General features: G+C 36.4%; 1 protein-coding gene across 1 annotated transcript; it reads left to right on the top strand.

Moving 5' to 3' along the window:
- Positions 1-6,682: 6,682 nt before the first annotated feature.
- Positions 6,683-13,348, top strand: LOC113308794. The gene is made up of 2 exons (XM_026557247.1): positions 6,683-7,036; positions 11,719-13,348. The coding sequence occupies exon 2, from the start codon at positions 11,930-11,932 to the stop codon at positions 12,713-12,715; it is 786 nt and encodes a 261-aa protein (XP_026413032.1). The 5' UTR covers positions 6,683-7,036; positions 11,719-11,929; the 3' UTR covers positions 12,716-13,348.
- The last annotated feature ends 9,590 nt before the right edge of the window (positions 13,349-22,938 follow it).

The following is a 22,938-nucleotide window of genomic DNA, read 5'->3' as shown; positions in this document are numbered from 1 at the left end:
ATAAACAATAAAGGATTCATGTTCTTATGCTCACCCCAATACTTGTTGTATTTAAGTAACATCTTCTCACCCATATGGCTTAAGTGAGGATCATGATGAGCATTTTTCCATTCTTTTAACTCTCCACGTACATCACAAATTTCCCCCAAAAATATATGCGAAGTGACATACGTAGAACCAGAAAACTCAACAGTGGCTTCAAAAAATACCTGTAGAAACAGTTTTAGTTGTTATTGAAACTTCATATACAGATCATATTAACTCGTAAGCAAAGACCAAAACATCTAGACAACCACATATTATTGCAAGACCAAGAAAAGCAGTTCATCTGAGTGAAAAAATTACCAAGAACATCAACAACAATGAGTACATATAACAGCCTTCTTTACACTATAGAACAAAAGCATCGCCCAACAAAACTCATGAAGAAGAAACCTATGCGTGTTACTTAGCTGTAGAATACATGAGCACGAAACAAAAAAGAATTTGAGATCACTCTGCCTGTAATGACATCTAGTTATTATAAACCCCTTCCATTTGTAACTAACCAAAATAGAGAAAATAGTCCAACCAATACTGTGAACTATAACCTTGTTTCTTTTTTTTAAATGTTTCTGAAGCCAAACTAATTTTATCATGCCAAACTCCATGCATCCATTTTTTGTAAAGGTTTGTGTCATTTGATATCCAAGAACTAAAACATAAACCTAACAAATATAACAGCGTCCAATGTTTGTTCTTACAGTCTATATCAGCAGGGTAAATTGTAAATAAATTTTTGCTCAGATATTCTTATGGATCATTGAGACCTGACATCTGGCAAATAGTTACTCCTCATTGCAACAAATCCGTAGAATTAATGGCAAATAGACATCACAGATATGAAACGAAATAATTGAATTCCAGCAAAGAAATTTTAAGGCATTCTTAGAATGAATAAAATTGGGGTGTCGGGTCGAATTGTGCGAATCAAAAAATCCAAAAAAAGACGTAATTTGGTTAGTACTACTCCCCGAAAGACGACGCCGACTCGGAACTATTCATATAGAGGAGATGATAGAAATGCTCCACAATCTTCATCACATCAGTTGTTAGAGGTTTCGAGAGGAGCTCAAAATCTAAACCATATGATTGATTCATGGTCAAATGGGAGCATTATGAATGGGCAGCATTCAGATGATATTGCAAGAGATCTTTTGAGAGGTGCTTTGGATCTTCAAGACTCTCTTATCATGCTTTGCAAGATGCAAGAAGCTTCGAAATATAAACTACTGATAAACTAACCAAAGAACGAAATATAAACTACTGATAAAATCTTTAAAATACCTGTAGAAACTGAACTAGGACTCGAGCATTAGCCCAGTCATACTTTTCAGGAGCATGCACGCGAGGCTTTTTCTTCTTGGATTTTCTTCGACCAGATAAGGGAACTTCATCAGCATCAGAATCAGAAGAACTGGATTCATCAAGAAAATCAGTACTGTCAATATCATCAACATTAACACCCATTAATGATTCATCGGGAATATCGAAGATAAACCTCTCACGAAATGATTTATCAGATCGTCCTAGCCTTATAAAGACTTTTTCGTATTTTTCTGCTGCATCCAACATCAAGTAAATGGAGTTCCATCTTGTTTTCACGTCTAACACTAATCCCTTTTTGTATTCCATTCTTTCAAGAAATAAGGCATCTAAGAATTTCTTCATTCTAGCAGGAGAGGCCGTGACGTATTTAACCACCGACCTGATTCTGCTCACTGAAGTATGATATTTCTTCAACCCATCCTTAACAACTAAAGCTAATACGTGGGCAGCACACCTTACATGTAAATGTTTACCTCCTAAAATTGACGATCCCCAACTTACAAATTTCTCTTGGACATATTCAATTGCTTTTTTATTTGCAGATGCATTATCGAGCGTGATGGTGAACACTCTCTCAAGACCCCACTCTATCAAAAATTTATCCAATGCTCTTCCAATATGCTCACCTCCATGACTAGTAATTTGACAGAAACATATTATTCTTTTGTGTAACTTCCAGTGGTCATCGATGAAGTGGGCAGTAACCACCATGTAGTTGTAGTTCTGAATGGATGTCCATGTATCGGTTGTGAGACAAACTCTAACCTTGTTCGACTTGAAATAGTTCACCAAATTGGTTTTTTCACTCAAAAACAGTCCACAGATATCACGATAAACGGTCATCCGCGATGGAATTTTGAACCTCGACTCAAGATATCTACAAAATGCTATAAATCCTTCTCCTTCAACCATTCGGAAAGACTGTTCATCTGTGATGATGAACTTTATCAAGGCTCTCCTACATCCATCTTGACTGAACGTAACCCCAACTGTTTGCTGCTGATCTCCCAGATTGCTAGGATGACCGAGAGAGTCCAACTGCGCAGCTTCTAGTGACTCCATATACTTCCGACACTTGGTCAAATGCCAGTTCAAATTTGATGTGCCATACTTCTTACCACCAGCCCTATATTTACCACCTTCACAGTAGTTACATTTCCCCCATTTAATACCAGCTTCATCAACACTCTTTTGGAAATGCTCCCACACCGAAGATGTTCTGTTCCGCTTCATACTTTCCCTGACCTCAGGTTGAGAAGATGGTGGAGGTGGAGGTGGCGGAGATATAACAACACTGACCCTTTGTTGCGCACATTGATATGAATCTTGAGAGGAAATAGGAGGTCTCGTTGACATCAATTCTGTAATCTCAACCATGCTTCTCAATAGAAATAGAGGTTATAAGGCAAAGAACAAGTGATATGAATAGAAAGCAAACAATTAAGAAAACAAAAATTTAAGCAGAGAGTAACAATTGATATGAATAGAAAGCAAGATACAACATTTATGATTGAAACCCTATGATTTTTCAATCAATTTAACACACAAAAAAAAATGAAACAAAATTCATGTTATCAATTTGACTCTTATCTCTCCCTGGATGAGAATAAGAACTCTTAAGGGGTATAAGTGTCTAATCATGCTCATCATATGGGATGTATAGGTTTTGTAACAAGGTATAAGCTCTGCTCCCTGAAACAATCTGTAATTGAACAAACCTACTTTTTGTTCTCTAAATTCATTTATTGAGCTATGTTAAGAATTGTTTTATAAGACAAAAGGTTCCATAAGCTACACTTAAGTCAGTTGATTTACTTGAACAACAGTTGACCATATATCATACATGTTAAACAACGGACAACTAGAAGCAAAGACACGAAAATTCATCTAAAATTATCAAAGATACAGATCAAGAAATGTGTCTATAAGGGAGTGAACCAAACCTGATAACGGTACTTAATAGTTCAAAGCCTAAGAAGATTGCAAGTGAGGGAAAATGGTCAACAGCATCGTTTCTCTTAGAAATATCTGTATGCATAATCAAATAGATGAAGCAAAGAGTTAATACACAATAAATCAGGGCAGCCACATAGCAATCTAATTCAAAACACTTACATTATGGAAAACCAAGTATAATCAAATAGATGAAGCAAAGAGGATTTTATATAACAAAGCAAACAAACCCAAGCAAAAGAATACAGAGAAATCTTAATTCCCACGTTCTATTTCAGTAGTATAGGGTTTTTCATAAAAATTTCAAAATCAGTTACTGATATAAAATATAAAATCTAGGTTTGTACTAATCAACGAAAGTAGTAATAGAGAATATCAGTGTGTACTAATCCAATCAAGAGTTGTATTAATGATAGCAACAACTTAAAAGTGGACGGATAATAAACCCCAATAGTTTCAGGACCTTATTCTCTTGCAACCCAAAGGTACAATGAGCAAAAGACAATGAAAGCACAGTGAGTCCCATTATAACCTAGAAACTCTACAAGGTTAACCATGGTAAAACTAGTATGATAAGAATCACCAATTGAGTGAAAGAAGACAAACCCACTCCAAGTACTACTAGACCAGTTTCCACAACAAGTACAGAAACTTGAAAGGGTTTTATTCTTCTAAAAAAAGACGAAATCACCACATTTTATACACAACACCGAACTGACATAATATGTGGAATAGAAACGAACACTACAAGATCCTAGTTATTGAATCATAGCATACAATGAATCTATTAACAAAAATAAGAAAGATGATTTACATTCCAAAAGAAAACGAAGCAACCAACATGTGAAAACTAATATCATAAGAACCTTATGACATATTACCTTCACATCATACCATGAATGACCTTTAACAGTTTTACTCATCAACCACTATTTCAAAGGATCCATAAGTAATTACTAGAAAGAGTAAGTTACAATATGATCAGTAGACATCCTATATCATCAGTAGTAGTCTAATTAGTTAAAAAGTAACCCCTCAATCCCAGAATCGTAAGCTTACTCATAATTGGGGATTACGTGATATCCGTTTTTGATAACATTAGAAGATCACTAACTAAATTAAAATCAACTTTTAGTAAATCCCAAAATCAATTTAGAAAAACCTTTAAATTACTTCAAATAACTTCGCAATTAACTTCGAATCAGAAAGAAACCAACCTTTGATGAATTTGGAATTGTACTTCAACTCGAGGTCGTATCCTGCCACATGCATGAAACAGTAAAAACCCTAATATTTTTTCAATCAATTTAACGGAAAAAAATAAAATGAAACAGAATCAACTTTGCAGTTGGATCTTATCTTGAACCAACCGGTTAAAGGGTTTTAAACGAGACCCTGAAAGATGAACATGAGATCGAGTAAGGTAGAGGAGAAATGGTTGAAGGAGAATACTGCAACCAATTTTTTTGATAACGAAAAGTTTATTTCACAAAAGAAACGCAGTAAGACATTTTGTTTGTTGAAGAAAATCCATTTACTTTGTAATGTACCCCTATTATGTTTTAAAATAACAAAAAAATAGGCAGGAGGAGAAAACAATACAAGGGTTACTTTGTCTTTTCAGTATTAGACGGGTAGGCGGGTAGGGTAGGATAATTTCGAGATTTATCCGTCACCCTACCCATCTAACGGCGGTTAAGAAAATCTTTACCCGTTATCCTACCCGCCAAATAGTGGGTAGGATAAGATACGGTTAAAACACGGGCGGGTAGGGTAGGGTAGGGTTTGGCGGATATGGGTAGGGTATGTGCACCCCTATATGAAATTATTAAAAATGTCTGCACGACGGATTATGCATCTGCATGACGGGTTATGCATCAGGGGTATAATTGGCAACACAACTTGGATATAACATATCTAAAAATCCGCGCCTTAGAATTTTACAAATTTTATATCGTTGGAAATCTTTTTAAGAGAGCTACGCAACGAGTACAAACAACAATATAAAATTTTTGTTTTTCATGAAAAAATCGGAGGTGATCATCATTTTAGGCCAAATTTTGGAAAACTGACTACATAACCATTATGCAGCAACCAAAAAAGATGCATAACACATTCTGCAGACGCATAACGAATTATGCAACCATTTTCTCGATTGCATAACAAATTATGCATCTACATAACAAATTTATGCATCTATAACAAGTTATGTAACCATTGTTTTGGTTGAATTTAGTTTGTACATAAAAAATTGATGCATAATGCAGTATGCATCCATATTTACGGATGCATATCAGGTTATGCATCTATTTTCTCGATGCATAAAAGATTGTGCAACAATTTTCTCAATGCATAATGCATTATGCAGTCATATTTTCATGATTGCATAACATGTTATTTAGATATTACTGTAGGTGCATGACAAGTTATGCAACCTTATTTTTTGTTGGTTTCAATACTAATAAAAAAATAGCTGCATAACGTGTTATGCTACCATTCTCTGGACTACATAACAAGTTATGCAGCTATTTTTGTAGGTGCATGACAAGTTATGCAACCTTTTTTTTTGTTGGTTTCAATATTAACAAAAATGTTGCTGCATAACGTGTTATGCAACCATTTTCGCGACTGCATAACAAGTTATGCAACAAATTTTGTAGATGCATAACAAGTTATGCAACCGTTTTCACGACTGCATAACCGTTTTTTGTTGTTGTTGGTTTCAATGCTGACAAAAAAGTTGGCACCATCGCAATCCACCATTTTATGTAGATAAGGGAAGAGTGTCATGTCCCGGTTATGGGTTGCACACTGTTATGGGCAGACCTTATGTTATCTAGTAAAACTAGTAGCAGGCGCGCGTGTGTGGCATGTGCCAACACAAGTCTTCTTTTCCCTTAAAATCCTTGAGAGTCTGTAATTAGAATCATCGAATAGAATTGTTTTGTTTGTTTTCTTCTTTCTCTTTAAGGGTTTACCCTTCAATCTCACAGTGTAGATCTTGTAGATTGAGCCTGATCACTCATTTGTAGTGTAGATCACTACAAGTGGTATCAGAGACGGTCTTTCCTTGGATTGATCATGGATGATGGTAATAGTTTAAGGCTTTAGCTGAGAAATTAGCTATTGTTCTTCGGTTTCAAGAAGTAACAACAAGGGTTTTAAAAAATAAACCCTCTCATGTGCTTTTAACCAAATGCAAGAAAATTTTAGCAAGAGAAACGAAGAAATTGCTGTTACTGGAGCGTGAGATATGTATGAGTCAATCTGTTGATGAGAATTGGGAATCAAATTATTGGGAAAGCTTTGAATTAATTGGATCTGTGTTGAAGAAAGTGACGCTAATGGATAAAGCAATCAGCGAAAAACTTGAAAAAACTCATATTGATTCAATTTCAGTAAACGATTTCACTTCAAAATCTTCAACTCCTCTAGCAACAGACGAAGGTAATTACCACTCCAGTTTCAAAACCCATTGTTCGGTTATTGATAGAGCTAAAGATGGCAGTTCAAATAGCAATTGTGAAAAATCAATACCGTTTCATCAAAACTTTTCTTCTCACAAAGCCAAATCAATTTCTTCCTTCCATGATGGGTGTAAAGTGAATTCATTATTTCTGGATTACCAAGAGGGTAATATTTTCGATTCCAGAATTAATTCAAATAATATTGTTTTGGATTCTCAATTTGAAAGGGGTAAGATCAATGAGGCAAAGTGTTAAGCAACTAGCTCAGTCATCCTAGAGTCAGCATCCAGTTTCAGTCATCCTCAGGACTAGCTAACAAATCGCATTGAATGCGTGTAACTCGTTCCATTTTGGTTAGCTATTTTATCGTCTGTTAATCTCTGTCTCTGTAATATCTTCAAGTATAAATAATGAATGAATCTCCACAAGTTAAGTGTGGAAGATATTAAAACCAAAACCCTTGTTCTAACTTGGTATCAGCTTTTGATCCAAGCCACCTTCCGCTTATCAAAAAAAAAAAATATAGAACATCAAAAACAGTTCTGCACCATCAACAATGGCAGATACTACAAACACCCTTCGCCAAGTACAAATTCACCATCTCGTAACCTTGAAACACACCGAAACAAATCATCTGCTCTGGAAGTCTCAATTTAAACCTATTCTTAAGGGTCATGATCTCACAGGTTTCATAGATGGAACAAAACAAAAACCATCAAAAACACTTCCAGATGGTGTAACCATAAATCCTAGTTTTACTGAGTATGAATCTCAAGACTCACTGATAGTTGGATGGCTGAATTCAACCTTAACACCTAAATTCTTAAGCACGGTAGCAAGACTAGACACAGCTAAGGAAATATGGGACAAGTTGGAATCAGAATATGCACCCAAAACCTTTGTTCATCAAATGAACCTCAAGAAGCAGCTTCACAACCTCTCAAAAGGTAATAAGACTCTGAAATCTTATTTGACTGATGCTAAAGCTCTGTTTGCTCAATTAGTAGAATCAGGTTATACAGTATCTAGTGATGAAAAGAAGCAAGCCATCTTCAATGGCTTAAATCAAAGCTATGATCCGATTGTCACTTCTCTCACTACAATTGAGGGTATGGACATTGATCTCTTTTACTCCCATATTTTAACTTTTGATATGAGGCTAGAGCAACAACTAGCCTTGCTGCAGTCACCATTAGCCAATGTAGTTGTGTCTACCACAGCAACATCTGGCAATAGACAGGACCAAAGGAGATATGATGGTCCAGGTTCTCAGTATCAGCAACATACAAATATGTCTCTCAGAAGGAACAACAACAACTATTATTCACAGCGCAATAACCAGCAGCAGTCACAGAATGATACCGGCACAGAACCAAAGTGCCAAATCTGCAAGAAAAGAAATCATCTTGCAGATAGATGTTGGTTTCGTTATGAGAAACCTAATACCAATCAGCAGCGCCAACCAGCTGCTTACATAGCTCTACCTGGTGGAAACCAAGACACACAATGGGTTACAGACACAGGAGCTACGAATCATCTGACAACAGACATGAGAAATTTGACTATTCCTCATGAGTATGATGGCACTGAACAAGTGCAAGTGGGTAATGGTAATTCATTGACTATTTCTCATATTGGTAACAATTCATTTACCAAAAATTCTAGATATTTTTGCTTGAATAATGTTTATCATGTACCTGAAATCAAGTGTAATTTACTGTCAGTGTCTAAATTCTGTAAAGACAATGCAGTTTTCTTTGAATTTCACACGTCTTTTTTTGTTGTGAAGGACAAACACTCGGGGCTACCACTGCTAAGAGGACTTTAAAGGAATGGTCTGTATGTCCTAGATGGAGTCAGTGCGCTGGATCATCCAATAAAACCACAGGCAAATGTTGCTTCTAGTTTACCATTGTGGCACCAGAGATTAGGTCATCCCATGTTGCGCACAGTCTCAAGAATATGCCATCAATTTTCCCTTCTTGTTGCTAATAAAACCTTTGATTTTTGTCACTCTTGCCACATCAGTAAGAGCAAGAAGTTGTCTTTCTCTCTTAGTACGACTGTTTATGACAAGCCCTTGAGCTTGGTTGTTTCTGATATTTGGGTCTCTCCGCACTTGTCAAGATCTGGTTTTCGTTATTTCCTGTTGATAATGGATGTCTTTTCTCATTATACCTGGGTTTTCCCACTTGTGCAAAGGTCAGATGCTCTTAAGACTTTCATAATGTTTCACAAACAGGTTGAAAATCTCACTGACAATAAAATCAAAATATTTCAGTCAGACAATTCCTTAGAGTATAAGAAGTTCACATCTTATCTCAATGAATCAGGTATTCAACATAGATTTTCGTGTCCACACACGTCACCTCAAAATGGCCTGGTAGAACGCAGAATTCGTCATGTGACCGAGTCTGCTTTGGCTGTTTTGTTTCATGCACACATGCCTCGTTCCTTATGGGCCGATGCCTTTACCACAACCTGTTTTTTGATCGACAGGCTTCCAAAGTCCAACTTAGAGTCAAAAACTCCACTAGAACTTCTTTTTCAAAAATCTCCAGACTACTCTTTCTTACGATTTTTTGATTGTCTAGCATATCCCTGCCTTCGGCCTTATAATGCAAATAAACTTGAACCAAGGTCTCTTCCCTGTGTCTTTATAGGATATAGCAGTACACACAAAGGTTATTTGTGTTTGCATCAGGAAACAAACAAGCTATACATATCGCGTCATGTTAGGTTTGAAGAAAGATCATTCCCATTCCAGTCTTCTCGGTAGCGCCAAACTCCATTGTCTTATTCAGGTAATGTACCTTCCAGTACTAGTGTTTTACTTTCTCATCATTTTAACCAATGTAACTCACAAGTACATCAGGAAGATGCTCAATATGCTCCAACAGTTCTTGCTCCATCACCAGTTGCATCATATGCTCCAGATTCTCCTGATCTGGAGAGTTCTCCTGCACCAACGCTGAATGTGACAGAACCTGTTTCAGCATCTGATTCTGTGTTATCTAACACTAGCGCAGCTTCATCAAGGGTTCGTCATGAGGAACCTGCAGTTTTGGTCCATCCTATGACGACTCGAGCAAAATCTGGTATTACGAAACCCATTCAGAAGCTCTGTTTGACTGCCACGAAGCATCCACTCTTGGAAGAGGACTTCATGGAACCGACTTGCTACTCTATAGCCTGCAGACATCCTAAGTGGAGAAAAGCTATGGATGTTCAGATTAATGCACTGATTCGAAATGGTACATTCTCATTGGTCCCTTTTCAGGAAGGAATGAATTTTGTAGGTTCGAAGTGGGTCTTTCGTGTTAAACAAAATCCAGATGGCAGTATAAGTCAGCATAAAGCACGTCTGGTTGCCAAAGGGTTCAATCAAAAAGCATGAATTGATTATGGTGAGACATTCAGCCCTGTGATAAAACCGTGTACTATACGTCTTGTTTTATCTATTGCTGTAATGCAACGCTGGCCATTGAAGCAGTTGGATGTTGAAAATGCATTCCTCCATGGAAACTTGGAGGAGGAGGTCTACATGAAGCAGCCTGCTGGGTATGTTGATCCTAACTATCCGAATCATGTCTGTAAGATGCATAAATCGTTATATGGCCTCAAACAGGCCCCACGTGCTTGGTTTTCGAGGCTCAGCAGATATCTGGTTAAGCTTGGTTTCACAGGTTCTATATCTGATAGCTCATTGTTTATATTAAAAACTCCTGAGTATGTCACCTATGTTCTCATTTATGTGGATGACATAATTGTCACGGGTTCTAATGCCTCTAAGATTCAGCAGCTGGTAGAGTCTCTTGGTTCTGAGTTTGAAGGATATGGGAGATTTATCATTCTTCTTGGGTGTTGAGGTCATCAGGAGTGACAATACGCTGGTTCTTACTCAGAGAAAGTATGTAACTGATCCTTTGAAAAATACAAAAATGGATGGTGTGAAACCTGTATCTACTCCTCTAGCTGCAAATGAGAAGATTCAAAAAGGAGGCAGTGAGAGATTCAAGGATCCTACACTCTATCGTAGTGTCGTAGGTGCGCTGCAATACTTACATCTTACTAGACCTGACATTTCTGTTGCTGTCAATAATGTGTGTCAGTATATGCATGACCCATATGTTGAGCATTGGGATATTGTCAAACGGATTATCAGATATTTGAAAACTACCATAGACTATGGCCTTCATCTTGGTGGCTCTCGTGATTTCTCCCTCCATGCGTATTCTGATGCTGACTGGGCTGGCAGTCTAGATGATCGTCGTTCGACGAGTGGTTATGTATTTACTTCGGTGGAAATCTTATTTCATGGAGTGCTAGAAAGCAGAAGACAGTATCTAAGTCTAGTACAGAGGCTGAGTATCGTGGTATGGCAATTGCCACTTCAGAAATTATCTGGATTCAATCTTTGCTTCAGGAACTTGGCATCAACATTGCCCCACCCTTGCTATGGTGTGACAACCTAGGGGCAACATACCTTGCAGCAAATCCAGTTTTCCATGCCCGTACCAAACATATTGAGATTGATTACCATTTTGTCCGTGAAAGAGTTGCAAGAAAGCAGTTGCTGGTTAGGTTCATAAGCTCAAAGGATCAGTTGGCGGATATTTTTACCAAGGGCCTTTCTGCGCCAAGATTTCATTTTTTGCGAGCCAAGTTGCACATTCGTCAGCTCACGTACAACTTGAGGGGAGGTGTTAAGCAACTAGCTCAGTCATCCTAGAGTCAGCATCCAGTTTCAGTCATCCTCAGGACTAGCTAACAAATCGCATTGAATGCGTGTAACTCGTTCCATTTTGGTTAGCTATTTTATCGTCTGTTAATCTCTATCTCTGTAATATCTTCAAGTATAAATAATGAATGAATCTCCACAAGTTAAGTGTGGAAGATATTAAAACCAAAAACCTTGTTCTAACTCAAAGGATTTCAACATATTAAATCAGACTCCCGTTGATTTACACAAATTTCTCGCGACTCATTTCGTCGTACAGATTCCTCAAATTACTGTTATATGTGATGCTTTACTTAGTTCCAATTTCGCTTTTGATCGGGGCAAAAAGTTTGAGCCAATATTTCGGGATTCTCTTGGGAAAAGTCAGGATGTCTATTCTTTAAACTCATGTCAGAATCATATGTTCATAGGAATGATTGATTTCGGGTTGCTTCATATGTGTGCAAGTAGTGAAGAATGTTTATATGGTGGTCTACATTTTGCTCCAGTGATATTCAATCCTAGAAAGCAGTTTGAAGCTATTAACAGGTTGTATTTCTTCACACACCTAACTCAATTTACTTCGATATGTGTTATTTCATCTAGTGATAAGCATACTAGACTGATATTTGATCGAGGAAGAGAGTTTGATGAGTCTGTTTCAATGGATAAATACAATGATGATTTTGGTCATAAACTGAATCTAGAACTTGGGTGTGTTTTGAAATTGTTGTTTTCTGATTCTAATGTGTTTGAAATTGTTAAAGATGGTGACGATTATTGTGACAATGAATTGTATGTGAAAAGGACCAAAAGGTCACAAGGAACTGGTATAATTGGTAGTATCTTCACATCTTTATGGTTCAACATGGATGAAATTATGATGAACCGAGAGTTAACCGAACAAATGCATAATTGTAGAAGATGTTGTTTCAATGGTGTTATAGCTCATCTAATCTTACAGTTGAGGCATGGGTTACTTACTGTATCGAAAAATATGATATGTATGATCTGGTTTCTTCCATTTAGTACATTGTCTAACTATATTCAGGACAATATTGTATCTCTATTCCAGTATCTTCAAGGTCTGGATTATGGATGTAGGGTGTTCGACCGCGGCAAGGATTTTCAGTATATGAGCTACTCGCTACTCTTGTTTTGCCATGGTATTCTTTCATCAAGATACAATGGGTTTTGTGTTTGCTGAAGAGCGTGCAATAAGTGATTCTAGCAAGCTGTTTGTTGAATTTTCGCGGCAAAGTGATATATCGAAGATTCTTGGGAGAATTTTAAGAGATAACATTAGATTTCTTTCACTAAATACCGTAGCTACAATCTATCATGGGGTATGTAAAGTGCAACTTCGAGCTTCTCCTTATCATGTGTTACTGTCCTTGGATGCTTGTGGCGTTGGTTTTGATCAAATATTTATGGAAGCTTATACTGCAGCTATCTTCTATGGTGAATCGTTGAAGCTTCACTTTGTTATGAATGGACAGGGACAAGGCTCACAGATTATTTGGATGACATTAAAACTATCTAAGATTCTTTTGCCGACTCTTACAATTGTGAGACGATTAGTCTATCCTTTGAGCTGGAGTTGCACAGGTCCTTCACAAGAGATCTATTAAAACATTCAAGTTCGACACAAGAGTAATCAGGCAATTCATTATCCATATTGGTTTGTATTTTCCACTTACACATATTTCCTAACTTGTTGTGATCGACTATTGAGGGTCTATAGAGGGTAGGATTACCGGGGCAGAATTCCATTATACCGAGATGCTAAAGGGGATGTATTGTTGATTGTTCTGAAGAAGGCTGTATATATGCTGGTTAACTTCTTGGTTTCTATCACTTATCTCTCAAGAATAGGCAAAGATTATAGTTATCTCTCCTGGGAACTTGTATGGAGGACGGGAATTCAGTTCAAGCTCGTGGTAGATCAAAATCCAGAGGTGATATTATTGATGGTCTCCTTGAAACGTGCATTAAAATTATTTCCTAACGGTTTATGTAGTGTGAGAACTCTCTTCAGTTCAGACTGCATGAACAATGTACCCCCACTGACAAAATGATCAAAAAAGGACTCGAAGTGCCCTAAAATGAAGAATAAAAATCATTCGCCTGTATCGTAACCAACCTGTAATGTTAACTCCTCCTAACATACATCTAGCTTTTACTGTACCCAAAAACCGTCCTCACAAGATGATCAGTACCACTAGAATCCCAGGAGCTATTTCTTGACAGAAGAAAGAGAGCACATCGAAAATCCTAGTTGGATCCAGGTTAGACGCAGCCAAAGTAGATGCTTCTAATCCTTCTGCAACAAAACAAACATGTATTCCATTAAAGTAAATGCGTCAGACAAGCTCACCTCAGCATATACCCCTTTCATAAATATGGACCAGTCAGTGTCCAAGCTTTGGCATACAAGGCCACTTGGAAAATCTTAATCTAAGGAAAATTCAAACTACTAGTGGCGGAAACAAGTGGCAACTGAAACAAGTTAAGTTATTTAACTTTACAAGAGATTGGAGTCCGAGTTCTGGCAGTGAACGAGGTTAATTGTGAGCTATATTAGTGAAAATAATTTAATTGGTTTGGGAGTGGACTTTACAAGTTCTCCTCTTGGCTTGTACACGGAGTTCCATTAAAGGCTAAGGGACATAATGAGCTAGACGTGGCTACCTATTCCACCATATTTTGTTTGTGGATTGTGAAAAGAGTATCGAGCACAAGAATATGAGGAGGCCATCCGTGAAACAACAACAAATCAAGCTGAAAACTACACATCTCGGTAATTGGAAGGAACAAGAAAATCATGACAGCAGAATTGAAACAAAGCATCATTTTGACTCTACGGAATTCAAACGTTGGAATGCACTTTCAAGTCAAAAATTCAAGAGATTTTAGTACCTTAAAGCATCAGCTGAACTCCAGGGTGATAGTTTCCGTTATTCTCGATGGTTAAGATCCTTTTCGACGGCGATCCACCGGAAAATCATTGTTAACAGCTGCAAACAACTTAGGCAGAAATGGTTCAGGCATTTACTCGAATAGGTTGTATGCCATACTTATATTGTTGTAGCTTCAACCTTCTCTAGCTTCTAAAATCAACCAGATTCATTCTCTTGAATTAGCATTACAGTTCCATCTCGTTGTACTTCTGAAATGTGTCCTAACCCATATGAAAAACAAACACCACGACCATTAATTTCCAGCTGAAGTTCAGCTGAAAAAACGAGCTACATCTCCTTCAAAACGAACCAACAGAACCCACTAAAATCACTGCAACAGATCCTCTTTGTAAACACCTTCTAAAATCATTGCTAGGTTTGCGAAAACTTGTTCTTAGAAAAAAAAAGTATCGATGCCAGAACCTCAGTCTAACCCCCACTAAAGCTTTTGTATCTGTAACTCTTTCATTCGTTACTCAACTAACAGCAACAACAAACCAATTTCAATGGAATTTCAGGCCAAGAAAGCCAGCAATTCACTCCATTCTTCGTTCTTCTTCTCGGTTTCAGGGAGAGGTCTTGATCCATGTTGAATTCCCACCGAATCCATGGCCGAGGGCTGGGAAAAAAGTGCAAAAACTCACGATTGGAACTTGAGAATAAATTCAAAGTAGAGAAGAAGAAAAACAATTTCAGAAACTATGGGTGTGATAGAATTTTAATCCAGAAAATGGGTCCGTATCTGAACTTTTGTGGGCGTGGGTTTCTTAGTGTAAAAAATCTAAAAAATGGGTGTGGTAGTAGTTTTCACTTTTGAGAAAGTAGTTGCTCGTCTCACACGATTCTCAGCCCATGACTAAGCCCAGCCCATGTGATTTTTGCGTGCGTCATAAAAAAGAATAGAACTTGGACCATTTGTTTCATCACGTGCATCTCCTGTTTTCTTTCCTAACCCATTTTAGTTCAATATAACTAGTTTTGCGCCCGTGCGTTGCACGGGTTCAGCCTATTTAAGCCAAATTGATAAGTCTGCGGCGGAAAAAAAAAGTATTTTAAGAGCATATAACTTCTTTTTTTTCAAATAGAATGATTTCACGGGAAACAGATAACTTATGTTTGTAATTATAAAACAACAAATAAACAAATATATTTTTTTGAAATCATATGGCAATGACATAAGAAAAATTAATCGTAAAATATCCATAGTCTAAAATATCCTCAGGAAAAACAAATACAATTTTAACAAATAAAGAACAATTATAAAAATTCTTTAGAAAAGAATTTCATTCATCTGTAATTTCTTAAATTAGTAATGGTCGTATATCATCCATTATTTAACTGTATTATTCTTCAAAGTCAAGAGAAGGATTACCCTTACAAAATAAAATAAAATAAAAAAAAGTTATTACCATCACAGTTACATATGTTCGTCTGATAATTACATATGTTCGTTCTATAATATTCATTAAGACTTTTAGCTTGATTGAGAAAACCCATTCGAAAAGAAGAAAAATCGGTCAGGTATGATATAAATAGAAAAATATCTAACATAATATCATCCTTCTTCTTTGGTTGAGAAACTATTGGACCTTATCCTAATGCAAATTCCATATAATTCTCATTTTCGGTCAGTACCTGCATGCTTATTTCTTATCGTGGCTTTTGCAACTTATCTTCATTGTCCTTCCTGCTAAAATGTTGACCAATAATTATGGCTTCAGCCTGAAGTCAAACCAATTATACAGTAAATAAGAGGCTACATCTAGAAGAAGAAAAAACAGAGGAAGAATGAGAAGAAAATCCAATGAAGTGCAAACCTCATACTATCCAACTTCCTTTACTGCTTATGTTTTACGCCTATGAGTTGCTTCCGTGATTTTAATTGTCGATCTACTTCAAAAAAAAATTTGCATGGTTAAGTAAATTGATGATTTTGCTCCAATACACTAAAATTACTCACTTTTTGGTGGTCCAGGATTGCCGTGCAGTTAAGGTACTCATAACTCAAGTTGTATAATAACAGAGATGTCTTTCCTCGATGCACGATGGAATGGCTCGCTGACATGAAGTGAAGACATTTCCTTCTTATGTTAGAGTTCATCATCTGATGCTGTCTCTTCCTCTTACACGAAATCATCATCCTCATTTATTTACTTTCATCTTGAGTTCTTGGTATTATCCCTTCCCTTTGAGGAGCCACGCTGCAATTCTTCATCATGTTGGTCATTAACTGCCCCAGCCTTAAATAATATATACAATCAGAAGGATAATTAAGCGGCCACATAATGTTGTACTTAATACTTCAATAATATATAAAATCAGTTTCACCTGGCCGGTAGAGATAAAGACTTGAATTTGCAATAACAAGTTAACAACATTTTGCGGCTGAATTTTCAATGGCCACATTTCTTCCCAATACAAAAAAATCAGACTAAGCCCGTTCCTTTTGGTATTGAGAAACTAATTTTTATACTAATAAAATTGAACATAAAAGATGAACCCCTCCGAGCATTCATACAACCAAAAACTATAAAAAAAAAAACAATATATAAATGCACAAATAGTTGAAAGCAAAATGAAAAATCTAAAAGAACTTAAACAATAATTTTGTTACACCAAAAATGTGCAAAAGTCTCAGTACTTAATTTGACAAACCCAGCTAATATTAAAAAAAGCCATACGTACTTCAGATCGACCCAGAATAAATTCTATCTAGCTAACCTTAACTACTCAGCCATGGTACATAGTTCTATAAGTCATATATAGTTCAAGTGTCTAGTTATAATCAATAGTCTCGCCTAAAGATCCTTGTATAGACTGCTTTTACAATTATTAGCTTGTCAATTGAGAGAGAAAGACAACATACATTGATGTGATGGAGTAAATTTTCTTTGTGAAACTGAAAGTAAGTGATGAAATGGATCAAACCTTAGAAGAAGGATAGGCTTTTGTTAATACCTGTTTTGATGTGTCAGCGACTCAAAAGGAAACCCTGTGACAACTGTCGTACTAAATAAAAATCAAAAGAGACATGTAACAAAACAATTCAGGTCCAAGAAAAGACAGCAAATGAATAAGAGAACATGTCATCAACCATTTTGAATCACTAACTAACGGTATATTGCGATTGCATTTGGAACAGAAAATTAAAAAAAAATGCATGAAAAGGGATGAGCAAGTGACCGAAATACTGGAGTCTTGAGTTATAGAATAAAGACTCTAAAAAATGATTCATTAATCTAAAATAATCTTAAAAACAAAGTGATATTTCAGAATTTGACCTAAAACTTCTTCTGTCACTTCATTATAGATGCATTAATATGTTATCTCATGGCGCTGAGTAAACCTGGATACAAAATGAAAGTTAGATCCAATGATTCGAAGTGAACCATACACGTTCATAGCAGAGTTATGGAAACAACACATAGTCATTCTTAATCCCACAAATTCATGTTCATTTTAATTCGACAAGATCCCGATTCCCATATATAAATAAGAGGTGTATTTTATTACATCTCAAACTAAAAATTGGATGAATGAAAGTAGAAAATTCATGAAGCTTTGTGTATGTTTGATCACTGGAGTACCTTGATATATAATTCTTGCCAAAAGTGGAGCAAATGGCTATCACCAACGGCGCTGGGTCATTGTCTTATCGAATGGGTTCATTGCCCAACTTGATTTGTAGAAGAAGCAATGTTTCAATTTGGAATCCCTAACATAGAAATTCATATGTTGGTTAGGACTTGGTAGCATTTCTAGATATAGTAAACTAATGGCCATAATGATAGTGAAAACTGAATACTTACCGTACATGGCTGGCCAACAGGTCTCCCAAGCTACTTGGCAATTGCAGTGATTTATAAGATACCAACTAAACCTGCAATTAAAAATTCGAAAAAGTCAGACAACTCACGGGCACTTGCAGATAACTTTGATATGTGTTTTCTCATACTGCAATCCTGTTTGACAAACATGCACTGCTACACCTGGTCAAACCTTAGTTCTATCTGTAATTTGAATATGATGAGCTAAATTCAAAAATGAAACGGTGAATTATCCCATTCAGTAATAAAGATACACACAGTTCAGATGAGAAATTGAAACTGAAATTTAAAAATTCACCTGATTAATTAGTCAATGTTTAAATGATATTTTTTTCAGTGCGCATTAATCTATCAGCTCAGTACAATCCAAAAACGAACTACATTGCATCCTAAGTCTGGTTAGGATTTTGGTCTACTACTGCTTACGCCTCTTACTCTTCACCTCCTGCAATTACTCCATTACTCCACTACAACAACAAAGAATATTAATTTTTTAAAGGAGACTAATAATGTAAAAGTATATCGATGTACCTAGGATTGAATCAAAAGAAAAGATTCCTCACCAGTTTGTGCAAACGCATTGTGTGTACGATGTCAAGTACTGCCCAAAAAATAACCCACCAGAAGGGCGGAAACATATTGGACTCCACAAATAAACCAAAATCGTCCTTACAGTTGCGCACAAAACATTTCAAAAACACACCCATGGCCGGCTGCATATATACAAACACACTTTGTTAGAAATAGGTGTGATATACCTGCCAGTTATTTGGAAACAACTATCCTTCTTTTACACATAATACTTGCAATCTGGTCGGATAGTTTTACATATGAAAACACAATGTCGTTCATTCTCTACTAATCCTACACCCACAAACACATATTTTTTATAGAAGAAACAAACCATAACACTCGATAGCTTGTAACTGAAAACAACAATATAAGACGTATCCCGATTAATCAAAATAAATTAATTAATTAACCCACATATCCTGATTAATCAAAAAATAACAAAGTTCTGAATTCAACAATACCAATAGGACTTCACCGTGTAAGCAAGAGGATCCATGTAACATCATCTGCGACACAAAAGATAAATAGCAAAGAGCTAAGTCCAGAGGATTTGATAATTGAAACAGAGAGAGGAGAAGAGTAGGAATCCGTAAGGAGGCGATAAATGATTACCTGACTATATTGTTCATTATTAAAATAAATGTTAGCATCATATCGTCAACAAAACGAAACTATGGATGATTTTCATTCCTGTACTCCTTTATGGTGGTTGTGCACTCCCGACTTTCACTGTTCCCACTCTCACCTGCAAAAATCACATCAATAAATTATTTTCTTCTTTAGCTTTAGTTGACTAATTACATCAAATCCATCGCTTGCAAATTGAAACCATGTGTATAACAGGGAAGAGAATAGAATCAATGGAGACGGCAGCAAAAAGAGAATAGGAAATAAAAAGATTAGGGTTTTCGTTCAGGTTTTGCGAGTAGGTAAATGGAGACACAACAAAAAAGATAAAGAAGGGTTTTCGTTGTGGTTCTGGTTTTGATCATTTATCCGTTTGGTTCGCCGAAAATATTTCAAAATCCTTAAATCCTATTGGTCGGGGGCTAGAAGCTCTAGAATTCAAACTTTTGGTTAACTTTCAATGTGATGTCAGTATTTCGGTCTCAAATTATATATACAATATCTGCATTGTTGGTCTAGTATGTACTGTACTCGGTCAACAAATCATAGTTTTCAAATAATATTGCGTTCTAAAAAAAATTGTCGAATCCTTGGGCTTCCTTGCCAATCAGTGTGATTCCAACTCTACCCAAGAGAAAATTGTGGGTCTATTCCTTCTTTAAACCATGTTTTGATAATAACCGCTATTACAAGTTTATTTGGTATAAAGTATAAACATTATATTGAGAGCTATTGTACAATACCAGGAATTTGAATATTATTCGGAGTGAGTACTAGCAATATAACGGAATCAACATGGAAATCATACTGTAACTGAAAATTATAAGACTAAATATAAGCATGCACCATCAAATTGATCTTACTCAAGAGAAATATTTGGGTGTGAAAATACTTCAACACGGGAGAAGAAAATCCAACTTCAGTTTCCCCATTGATAAGTTTGAAGAGAAGTTAACAGGTTATAGAAGAAATACACTGTCACACGCAAGCAAGATGGTCCTAATTCGTTCTGTTTTAGCTTTTACTCATGTCTACGATATGGCTTCTATTATGTAATACCGAGAGATATCCTCAACAAGCTCACTTCGAGATTTCTGGTGGGGACAAAACAGAGACAGGAGGAAGATGCATTTTCTAAAATGGAAGTGGTTTAAATTATCAAAAGAAATGGAGGCATGGTCTTACGATCTTTGTCAGAGCTCAATCAGGCTCTAGTGTCTAAACTCACCTGGAGATTTATTAATGACCATTATTCAATATGGGCACAATGGTTGCAAGCTAAGTATTTCAGAGTTATTTTGTTCTGGGAAGCAAAGAAGCCGAGAATCTTCTCTACCACTTGGGTTGCGATAATGGAGAGTAGAAACAATCTCAAGAAAGGGTGCATCTAGTTAGTGGGTAATGGTCAGTCAATAAATATTTTCTCATACCCGTGAATACCAACAGCCCCCGGAGCTATTCCTACCAGAAAAGAAGATGGAAATCACGAGATTGTCAAAGTTCATCAGCTAATATGCAATACAACTGGATACTGGGATATAAGTCTTATTCATCAGTCTAGGGAGAGGGCAACGAACACAAACTAGAAAGGTTTAGTTTCTGGTTGCTGACTTGTTTCAGTTCTGTTCTTTTCTTTCTCTAGTTAGGTTAAGCTTGAGTTTATGCTTCTGCTATCATTGCACATGTATCTGTGGTGTTGTCCCTTGTGAGGCAGTTTGGGACTGTCCTGCTTGTGTTTTCTTTTTGCTTACAGCGTGGTCTCCCTTTGTCATCGGAGTCCAGGTTGTATATTTGTGATTTTTCCATCAATACAATTTTGTCACTATGGAGCAAAAAAAAACTTTCCCTTTTCCTTTTATCAATAACATTTTAACCTTTAAGTCAAAAAAATAAAAAAATAAATAAAAATAGTCTAATTCATCAAATGTAGACTCTTTCTCGGCAACCCAGATTCTAGAGATTCCCACCATATATACTGCTGCAAAAGACACCCTCATTTGTAAGTTTAAAGTAAATGGTGAATTCACCCCGCAATTTTTTCAAAAAGTGCTTGAGGAGCATCGTAGCGAAGCATCAAATATAAGAAAGAATCATTTCCCCTGGAAGAAATTCTGGGCAGTTACGAAAGTTTAGTCTGCGAAATCGGACATCAAAAAATGGAACGATTTTTAGGGATCATGGTTTTTTTTGGGGACCATGGTTTTATTTTGGGTAAAGACATTAGAAGTAAATTTAGGTCATCCCTTATCTAGATATTTATATTAATATCTAAATTATCCTCCTGATTAATTTTGGGTGATGATTAGTTAGTGTTAATAATATTTAGTGTAATGATTAGTGAGATGATCAAGTTAAAGATAATTAGTGAGATTAAAAAATCAGATGGTTTTTTTTAAAGAAGTAGAATTATAGAGAGAGTAAAGTTAGAGAAGATGAAGAAAGAAAACATGAAAAACGATGGATTTTACCAACCACAACCGGAGGAAGGATATTTGGGTACCCAGGTATGCTTCAAACTTAGATAATGTTAGTTGAATTGCTCCAAACTTTCAAAAAAAATGAAAATTTTTATGTAGATTTGGGCCAGTTCGGTTACCATATGTCAACAACATGTAACCGAACACACCTGAAAGTGTAGTTCGGTTACATTTTCCAAACACGCAGGTCATCGAACTCGCTCGTTAATGGAGATTTTGGTCGTACAGTGTAATGTTCGGTTACCTAGGATAAAATGGTAGGTAACCGAACTTTGAACTTAACAATTTATTTGGGTACATCTTGTGTGTTCGGTTAGTTCGCAAACTTCAACGCAACCAAGTTCCCAACCGAACTGCAGGTTAAAAGTAACCTAGTGTTAGAAGTTAGGTTGGTTCGCAAACTTCAACATATTTTGCGAATCAACCGAACTGGGCTTATATATGCATATATGCAATTAGGCAAACGTTCGATTACTACGAAATTTATTTCTTGGCGAATTAGGTAGAGTTCGGTTACGAAGTTTCAAAGGTAGAGTTCGGTTACAAAGAAAACTTAACATTTTTGCGAACAAACCGAACTTGTGGACTTCTCGTTATTTTCTTAAGCTAAAGTTCGGTGATATCCTTATTTTGCGAAGGAACCGAACTTATGGACTTGCGTTGTTCTAATACAAGGAGTTCGGTTAAAAGTATTTTTTTGCGAATCAACCGAACTCTGAGTTCGGTTAAGAAAAAATTAATTCGAGATAACCAAACTTTTCTCTGAAAAAAAAACCCTCCATTAAATAAGTAATGGGTTTGTGATAATATCTTTGTTAATGTTTTAGATTAAGCTATATATATATATATATAGTGGTGGTGGTGGTGGTGGTTGGTGGTGGTGGTAATCGGAGGTGGTGGTGATAATCAGTGGTTGGTGGTGGTGATAATCGGAGGAGGTGGTGGTGGTAATCGGCGGTGGTGGGA

Source organism: Papaver somniferum, chromosome 9 (assembly GCF_003573695.1).
Source record: "Papaver somniferum cultivar HN1 chromosome 9, ASM357369v1, whole genome shotgun sequence".
In the NCBI taxonomy this organism is placed as follows: Eukaryota; Viridiplantae; Streptophyta; class Magnoliopsida; order Ranunculales; family Papaveraceae; genus Papaver; species Papaver somniferum.
The sequence above is the reverse complement of the archived record's forward strand: the minus strand, read 5'-3'. Positions and strand labels throughout refer to the sequence as shown.